This window comes from Sinocyclocheilus grahami, unplaced genomic scaffold (genome assembly GCF_001515645.1).
Source record: "Sinocyclocheilus grahami isolate Dianchi unplaced genomic scaffold, SAMN03320097.WGS_v1.1 scaffold16.1, whole genome shotgun sequence".
Classification (NCBI taxonomy): domain Eukaryota; kingdom Metazoa; phylum Chordata; class Actinopteri; order Cypriniformes; family Cyprinidae; genus Sinocyclocheilus; species Sinocyclocheilus grahami.
In genome coordinates, this window is record NW_015505195.1 from 3,151,717 (window position 1) to 3,160,811 (window position 9,095).

General features: G+C 37.3%; 1 protein-coding gene across 4 annotated transcripts in view; it reads left to right on the forward strand.

Annotated features, from left to right (window-relative positions):
* The first annotated feature begins 2,489 nt into the window (after nucleotides 1-2,489).
* The window catches only part of LOC107548814 (vesicle-trafficking protein SEC22b-B), a 17,706-nt gene continuing 11,100 nt past the window's right edge, over nucleotides 2,490-9,095 (forward strand). For 3 of the 4 annotated variants that reach the window (XR_001604501.1, XR_001604502.1, XM_016229643.1), the window contains exons 1-6: nucleotides 2,490-2,816; nucleotides 4,458-4,469; nucleotides 4,556-4,665; nucleotides 4,829-4,989; nucleotides 5,079-5,225; nucleotides 6,481-6,681. Coding sequence is in view for 2 of the 4 variants with exons in the window: in XM_016229643.1 (XP_016085129.1) it covers nucleotides 2,742-2,816; nucleotides 4,458-4,469; nucleotides 4,556-4,665; nucleotides 4,829-4,989; nucleotides 5,079-5,225; nucleotides 6,481-6,635 (660 nt within the window). In the remaining 2 variants the exon portion in view is untranslated. Of the gene's footprint in view, nucleotides 2,817-4,457; nucleotides 4,470-4,555; nucleotides 4,666-4,828; nucleotides 4,990-5,078; nucleotides 5,226-6,480; nucleotides 6,682-9,095 lie in introns of those variants that run through there. The other variant, XM_016229654.1, reaches the window with a different exon arrangement.

A 9,095-nucleotide genomic window follows, 5' to 3' on the forward strand; every position in this document is an offset into this window, starting at 1 on the left:
TCTATGAGTTTCTCATGTTTGCAGAATACTGCTCAAAAAAGGGAAATTTTTGTATGTTGAAATGGAATAAATACAAATTATTATTCATAACTGAACGCAAGATATTGCTTTGAGGTTCTTATTCTGTCTCATAATAGCCTGAAATCTAACCACTTTAATTTGAAAGTTTCTGTTTCTTAATGTCTGTTTACTCAGTAATGATTTTTTATTATTGTTGTTTGGTATTACCTTCTTTGGCTTTTGCATTTTTTTTTTTGGTTGTTAGAGAGCCCTAGAACAGGGGCTCCTGAAGGGCCACTGCCTTGCAGAGTTCAGTTTCAACCCCAACTAAACACACTTGAACCAGCTAATCAACATCTTACTAGTCATACTAGAAACATCAGGGCAGGTGTGCTGAGGCAAGTTGGAGCTCAACTCTGCAGGACAGTAGCCCTCCAGGACCAGGTTTGGACACCCCTGGCCTAGAAGCTCTCATTGATTTCATTTTACCTCACTCATTGAAGGCTTCCTAATTTCTGCTTGATGAAGAAATTGACAAGGGATAGAATATACCTCTCTTTCTGTCTGATTAATCCAGCTGTCATAATGCTGTTATGTCATCGGTATTGCCCAATGCCCATTATTATCAGACTTCCTCTCTGTTCAAGCCTGTGATGGAAATCTGGCAGAATGACGTAGAGCAAATCAAACCTTTTAAGTGGATGAAATGTTCCTGCCTCCATTGTCTTTTAGTTTAATTTAATAATCTCACATAAACAGCTCCTCAGATGACATTCTGGTTTTTAGATCATTCAAAACAACTGAATGAAATTAAGTCTGATTTATTTTTATTTATCTTTTTTTTTGTCTTAAATACCTGTTTGTATGAAAAACTGTAGAAATCCTGGCCTAGAAGCTCTCATTGATTTCATTTTACCTCACTCATTGAAGGCTTCCTAATTTCTGCTTGATGAAGAAATTGACAAGGGATAGAATATACCTCTCTTTCTGTCTGATTAATCCAGCTGTCATAATGCTGTTATGTCATCGGTATTGCCCAATGCCCATTATTATCAGACTTCCTCTCTGTTCAAGCCTGTGATGGAAATCTGGCAGAATGACGTAGAGCAAATCAAACCTTTTAAGTGGATGAAATGTTCCTGCCTCCATTGTCTTTTAGTTTAATTTAATAATCTCACATAAACAGCTCCTCAGATGACATTCTGGTTTTTAGATCATTCAAAACAACTGAATGAAATTAAGTCTGATTTCTTTTTATTTATCTTTTTTTTTTGTCTTAAATACCTGTTTGTATGAAAAACTGTAGAAACGGTATGGTTCATGTTTCACTACTGTCTCAGCAGGACACATTATCCGAGACTGCACTATCATCACCTAATCAGTGTTTCACTCCACAGACTGATCGAAACGAGCAGTATAACAAGGTACATGGCCATTTATCAGCGGCAGCAGCAGGAACAACAGTAGCAATTTCCTTTCAGTGAGAATACAAGTAAAGAGAACTAAACCGTGTCTGAACAAGACAACCCAGCTCTTTAAAATTCAGGTCATGACCACGTTTCCTGTAGAAAAGGCTGCCTGACTACAAATTAGAGACTGTTTTACTTTAACTGGACACATATTGTGGATACCCTTTAAATTACTTTTGCAACATCTCATGTTGTGATCAAGAAAGTGTTTTTCTTTTTGATCCTTGGAGACTGTCTGGTACAGAAATGTCTCTAGTCCTTCAACAACAGTAGCAATTTCCTTTCAGTGAGAATACAAGTAAAGAGAACTAAACCGTGTCTGAACAAGACAACCCAGCTCTTTAAAATTCAGGTCATGACCACGTTTCCTGTAGAAAAGGCTGCCTGACTACAAATTAGAGACTGTTTTACTTTAACTGGACACATATTGTGCAAACCCTTTAAATTACTTTTGCAACATCTCATGTTGTGATCAAGAAAGTGTTTTTCTTTTTGATCCTTGGAGACTGTCTGGTACAGAAATGTCTCTAGTCCTTTATTCCCAGGACTCTGTCCAAAAGACTTGTTATTCCATATTGGAAATGCTGCCATCTAGTGTCTGCTGAGTGCACCTGCCGTATCTGTCTCCATTAACTGAGACCTCTTAATAAACACGCCAGACATCATGTTAAAGAGCAACTGATTTGATCTTCGAGGGGGGTCAGAAATCATAAAGACCATAGTTTTGAAATACTATTGAAGCTTTAATGAAAATTTAAGCTTAGGTTCTCTGTGATTTTGTGGGGCTGGCACACACAAGCACACCCATCACTTTGGATGAGTTAGTTTATGTCCAGAAACGTATGTACATATATTTTAAAAGGACATTATTTTGATGTAAACTTATATGAATAAATATTCCACTGTGGACAAATAATGGGTTAACTGACAGCAAGATATTGTTAGAGGACGTGGTAGACTGGTGAAAACAACTGTCCCTGGTAAAACATCGAATAAATGACCCAAAACTAAATATTTAACATCAACTTCTGTCCTTCAAAGTCAGTATATAACAATATCTAATCCCTATTCACATACGGAACCAATGATAGTGGTTTAAAAACAGTAAAACCCCGCGGGACAATAATACAGCGACGCCAGCTACTCACGTATTTCCGGCCAGCTCAGCGTACGGAGGAGTGTTGTGAAGCTGCAATCCAGACACAGACATTTTTACAGCTGTTAACCGCTTCACATACACCTGCCGTGCGTACATCTTGACATTTCAGCGAAATGGTGCTGCTGACAATGATCGCGCGGCTGGCGGACGGACTGCCGCTGGCGGCTTCAATGCAGGAGGACGAGCAGGTATGAGCTCAGTGATCTCTCTGTGTGTTGTATAAGTTATATTAGGCCTATGTGTGCTGGAAATGTATCAAGTCAAAGAGCAATATCTTTAAAAACATGACGTTTACTTCTAAAAGTGTCTAGTTCTCGGGATTTGTAATCCACAACATCAGAGAACTGTTTTAATCTGGCCTTTATTAGCTCAGATTGCTATAACTAGACATCTGTTGGAGTGTTCGCATTCATTTGAAATACTTTATTTGGGACCTAACAGTGTAGTAAATCTTGAGATATTATATTTGTTTCTATCTCGTTCGTTCTCGGTTTGAAAGATGTAATTGGTCACAGAGAGAGAGAGAGAGGCTTCATTAGATGGATTCACATAATTTTGATCGGTTACAGCGCCCTCTTCTGTCATGTCACACCATTTGTCTTGCCTCCATACTAAGTCGGTTACATCATAAAAGATTTGAGAATTCTTTTACGTTTTTTCCTGAAGTTTCCAGGTATATATTATAACTTAATTATAATACAATTTGTATATGTTTATAGGAAAGCACTTTAGGTTCAACCCTGAATGTATGGTGTCCGAGGCATTACCTCAAAAACTCAATTGTATTCATGTTTTATGAGAGTATATTCAATTACCTGATGCAATGAGGAATAAATATAACATTAAAAAATGTAAATAACTGTATTTAACCATTCTTTATTTTTTTATAAAGATGATTTATTTCAATGTTTATTTTATAGTTCACTGAAAAAAGTTCTGTCATCATATACTCACCTTTATGTTATGTGACTCCCCTTCTCTGTAGCACAAAATAAGAGTTGTAAATATTTTTGTAAATAACATGCTCCATTTTGTTCTATACAATGAAAGCATATAGTGATGTGATCAGGAGCTGTCAAGCTCCAAAAAGGGACCAAATGATTCATATGGTATATTCCACATCATCTATACTAATCAGGCTCTCAAAAAGTATATAACAATTTGGATATAGATTTATCGGCCAACATATCGGTTATCGGCTTTCAAAAATAAAGAATAATCGGTTATCGGTATCGGCCAAAATTTTCATATCGGTGCATCCCTACTTGTATGGTAACTTTGTGTGAGGAAGAGACCAACGTTGATGTGTGAAGTGCATCTTGAATATGTACTGTACATAAAAGCATCCCTAATTTAGAATGACTTGACAAGTAAACAATTGCATAATTTTCCCAGTTAATTTTGTGGTTTATTTATCTCTGTGATATGCATATTATGTGACTTTAGATGTGTAAATCAACATGATGTGTTCCTCTTCAACATAATGGAAGAGTATGTGACTCGCTTGTCACTTTTCACTCAGTATTGTTTTTGACTGGTTTGATTGACCTGTAACTCCTCATGTGCAGCTGAACTGCCATAATTGGGGTTAAACTGATGCAAAACATCTTCATAAGAGTGGCCTATTTCCTATGTTTCTCATTTTTTTTCTTATGCTAAAACTTTGTTGTAGATGTTTAGAGAACCAAGACAAAGTTTTGGGCTTTAGTAGATTTGGAAGAAGTAAAGAAAAAAGCTTCCCTATAGTTTCTCCAAATAGTGTTAATGTGACTACTCATTTGACTTAGGTCTAACATCTTTACGTTTCCTCCTTTCATGCTGCCATGAAGGGAAATGAAAAGGTTTGTTCATTTTTAGCTTTGTAAAATCCATCTGAAGAGGATTGAGTCAAATGTAATATCTAATAAATTTGCACCTTTGTTCTCAGATGGGCCGAGATCTCCAGCAATATCAGAGCCAAGCCAAACAGCTCTTCCGCAAGTTAAATGAACAGAGTCCAAACCGATGCACCTTAGAGGCTGGATCAATGGCCTTCCAGTAAGTGAACAGTACACTACAACTAATAAAATAATTGATCACATGAAGGTGAGATTACGGATTTCATGATCACTGTACTTTTTATTTCTAGTTTTTCACACAACAATATGTGATAGATGAAACATATGGCTAATAAAAAATGGCTTCTCACCTCTTTTCAAAGCTATGTCATAGAGAAAGGCGTTTGCTATCTGGTGCTCTGTGAGGCTGGGTTTCCTAAAAAGCTAGCCTTCGCTTATCTCGAAGATCTGCAGGCAGAGTTTCATGAACAGCATGGCAAGAAGGTGCCCACGATCTCCAGGCCCTACTCCTTCATAGAGTTTGGTAAGAACCCTCACTCTCTCATTAGCTAGTTTTATTTACTTCCTGTCAAAGAGACAATCTTGTAATGCTGCTTTCTTACCTGTCCAAAGATACATATATTCAGAAAACCAAAAAGTCATACATCGACAGCAGAGCACGTAGGAACCTGAGCAACATCAACACAGAGTTACAGGATGTACAGAGAATCATGGTGGCCAACATAGAAGAAGTTCTGCAAAGAGGGGAGGCCTTATCTGGTAAATACTGCTTATGAACATTTTTTTTCTCTCTTTGACCTGTAAAATCTGTTTTCGAGGCATGTAAAAGACCATTTCAAAGCTGAAGTTAAAAAGCTAGTTTGACTGACTGTTTCACCGTCTTACCTTATTTAAAAAAAAATTTAAATTAAAAGATTGTACAAATCAATATGATTTTATAGGCTTTAATGACAAATATTAACAAAACATTACACTAACAAAGAATGTAAATGTATGAATATGGAACTAATATAGGTTCAAATGAAAATCTAATTTTTACACATAAAACAAAGTTGTTGTTGTTTTTTGAAATAATTCAATATTCAGCAATGACATTTAAAGTGCATTAAAAATGACGTTTACAATGTTACAAAATATTTCTATTTCAAATAAATGCTGTTCTTTTGAACTTTCTATTCATCAAAGAATCCTGAAAAAAATTAAGACAGTTTCCAATACTAAGCAGTGCAGCTGTTTTCAAAGTTGATTATAATAAGAAATGTTTCTTGGGCACCAAATCAGCATATTAGAATGATTTCTGAAGGATCATGTGACACTGAAGACTGGAGTAATGACTGGTTAAAATTCACCTTTGCTATCATCACAGCAATAAATTACTTACATTTTTCAAATATTATAGAGATAGAAAACTGTTATTTTAAATTGTAATATTATTTCACAATATTACTGTTTTTACCATTTTTTAATCAAATGAATGCAGCCTCGGAAAGCATAAGAGACATCTTTAAAAAAACAAAAAAAAAAACACTCCATTTCTCCATTCTGTCACCGATGGAGTTTTGGTTCCTTGCCGCTGTCGCCTCTGGCTTGCTTAGTTGGGGACACTTCATTTCCAGCGATATCGTTGACATGATTGCAAAGATATTATTTAAACTGAGCTGGATGTTGACATCACTGAATTCAATGATGAACTGTCTTTAACTGAAAAATTAGTGTTTACTATTGTCATTTTGCATTATTGACACTATTTTCCTAATTAATGCTGTTCAGTTGCTTTGTCACAATCTGCATTGTTAAAAGCGCTATATAAATAAAGATGACTTGACTTGACACTGAAAAATCATACTGACCGCAACAGTAGTGTAGAACAGTAGGCCCCTCCTCAGTCTCTCTATCTACTAAGGAGTACTTTGCCTGAAAAGGTTGAACATCCCTGAGCTAAATCTGCAAAATTGAGTACTGTACTGTATATTTGAGGTTTCTTCTATTTATTTTTTCATGTTTTTTTCCTCAGCGTTGGATTCAAAGGCCAGCAACTTGTCCAGCCTGTCCAAGAAATACAGAAGTGACGCTAAGTACCTGAACACTCGCTCCACATATGCTAAGCTAGCTGCGGGTGGAGTCTTCTTCATCATGCTGATCGTGTACATACGCTTCTGGTGGCTGTGAGGTGTGGGATGTATGGAGGGAAGAGGAGCTCTTGAGAAAGTTGCAGGTGAAAAGCAGACGGACTATCAAATGACAAAAAGTTCAACATTTGTGTTTTAAAGCCACAGCTTGTTCTTAAAGACTGTCAGATCTGGCACTTTCCATCCTTACAGGCTGTCGAGTCCCTAACTTGATCATCACCGGTATTTGTTTTATGAACTACACAGAAGTTTGTCAGTGCTTGTTTGGAGTGTGAGTGAAAGAGAGAATGAAAGTGTGTTTTCCTGTGTACTGTATGTCTTTGTGAAATCCCTCAGTTCATGGAAATTAATCTTATATGCTGTAAAACAGTATACCATAGAGCAGCAGTGCATCCCTAAAAAGGTGAATTGATAATTAACAGAAGTGTTAATTTAATTCAGATTTGTAGTTTTAGCACATTGTGGGTTGGATCAGTTCCACTGACCACTTATTAATGCTCCTCATGCTATGGACGTTAGGTAAGGTTTCCTTCCAGCCAGGGGAGTAAACGTAAAGCTTGTGGGGCAATTATCCCCCCAATTATCTGCACAAAATTAATAATTGTACTGACTGCCCAGTAAGGCTCCTATATATAAACCAGATATTCAAGAATTCATCTCATATCTCTAAAAGCCACATGAAATGGAGTGGTTTATTAAGTCTTAGTTTGAATTTGTCTTAAATGTACATTCATGTTCCATTTAGACCTAACAGACATTTTGGAACTTTCGATTATTTTCTTGGTGCAAAAGTTGCCAAACAAACAGCACTTGCACTGCAGCGAGGAGATTTGCGGTCATGTCCAGTTACTCAATCCAGACCAGATCATTGAAACTAGTGTCGGGGGAGAGTGGTGGCATACCACTTTTTTTCAAGAAGCAGAGATTTGGGTCAAATGCAATCCGGTCCAGTCTAGAACTACATATATATTTGTATCTGTGGTCCTGCCTCTTGCATGGTTGCAGATGTGATATCTGGCCTGGGTTCCTACAGCTTTCTCTTTCAGTGCTTGCGTTAGTCTGTGTTTTACATGCATTGAAGAGCTAAACCCACAGTAACCAACCAGACGCAACAACTGGATGAGGCTAAAATGCTCATCAGAAGAGAGTTTGTTCATCTCACCAAACCTACAGTATAAATAAAATGATTCAAATTCGATTTTTATTTACCTTTCTTTCTGTTTTTACAGTTTACACTGACATATGTGTTTTTTCATCTTTTGACTGGTAGATGTCTCATTACAAGGTCACCGTCAAACTTACCTACAGAAATGGTATCACTGGCCTGTGGCTTTTTGGGTTTTTCTTTACCATAGCAGGCCATTCTTTTTATGTAATTTCACATGAAGCCTATGTTTATTCTAGCTCATTAGAATTACGGTTGAAGCGCATGACCTGATAAACTCAGATGGGAATTTCTAACATGACATTGCTAACAAGTTACTTAAAGGAGACATATTATGCCCCTTTTTACAATACGTAATATATAAGTCTCTGGTGTCCCTAGATTGTGTCTGTAAAGTTTCAGCTCAAAATACCCCACAGATCATTTATTATATCATTTTGAAAATGCCTATTCTGAGTGGAAGTAGAAACACGCTGTTTTTCGTGCCTGTCTCTTTAAATGCAAATGAGCTGCTGCTCCCTGCTCTCTTTTCCAGAATAGAGCTGCATCATTACAGCTCATACTAGAGGTCTGCATTCCTGCTACCCGACCGGATTTTTCGCGCCACGGGATTATTTTCCCGAATAAAACGCAGTAGCGGTCGGTAACTCTGGTGTAATTTGAACGGGAGCGGGCGGTCTAACAATATCCCTTTCCCGACGTCCATTTAGAACATCATATCTGCGCTTTATTCTTATTGACCACCGGTACAGCTTGTGCTCAGGACTGTTATGCACACCCTGCAAACATGCTTTAAACGTCACGTGTTTTATTTGCGTGGTCTGTGAGCAGAATGTGCATAACGATGCTCAGAGCAGGCTGTACCTGTGGTAAAAATACGGCCCTCAGACAGAACAGGCAGGTTGTCGATGAGTGACAGAGCAGAACAAGGATGGAGCAAAGTGTGGATGTGCTGTCTTTGACGTAGGGATGGGCGTATCGATCCGAAGTATTGATATATCGATACTGACGCGAGTATCGAAAGTATCGATACTCAAACAAAAAATATCGATGCTAAGGTGCATTTTATTTACCAGTGGTTTTGTTTATTTAACAAAAATAATAATAATAATAATGCGTACAATATGCATTGAATTGGACAAATAACCTTTGTTAGCGAGTAATTGTGTAGGATAGAACTATTTTCCTGCTTATCTGAACACTCAAATGTTGCAAGACTCACTCACTTCTGACAGTGCATTCAAACAGGGCTGCGTTTCCCAAAAGTATCATAAGAAAGCATTAATTTTTTTGGGAATGGCAGCCCTGTTTGAATGCACTGTCAGAAGTGAGTGA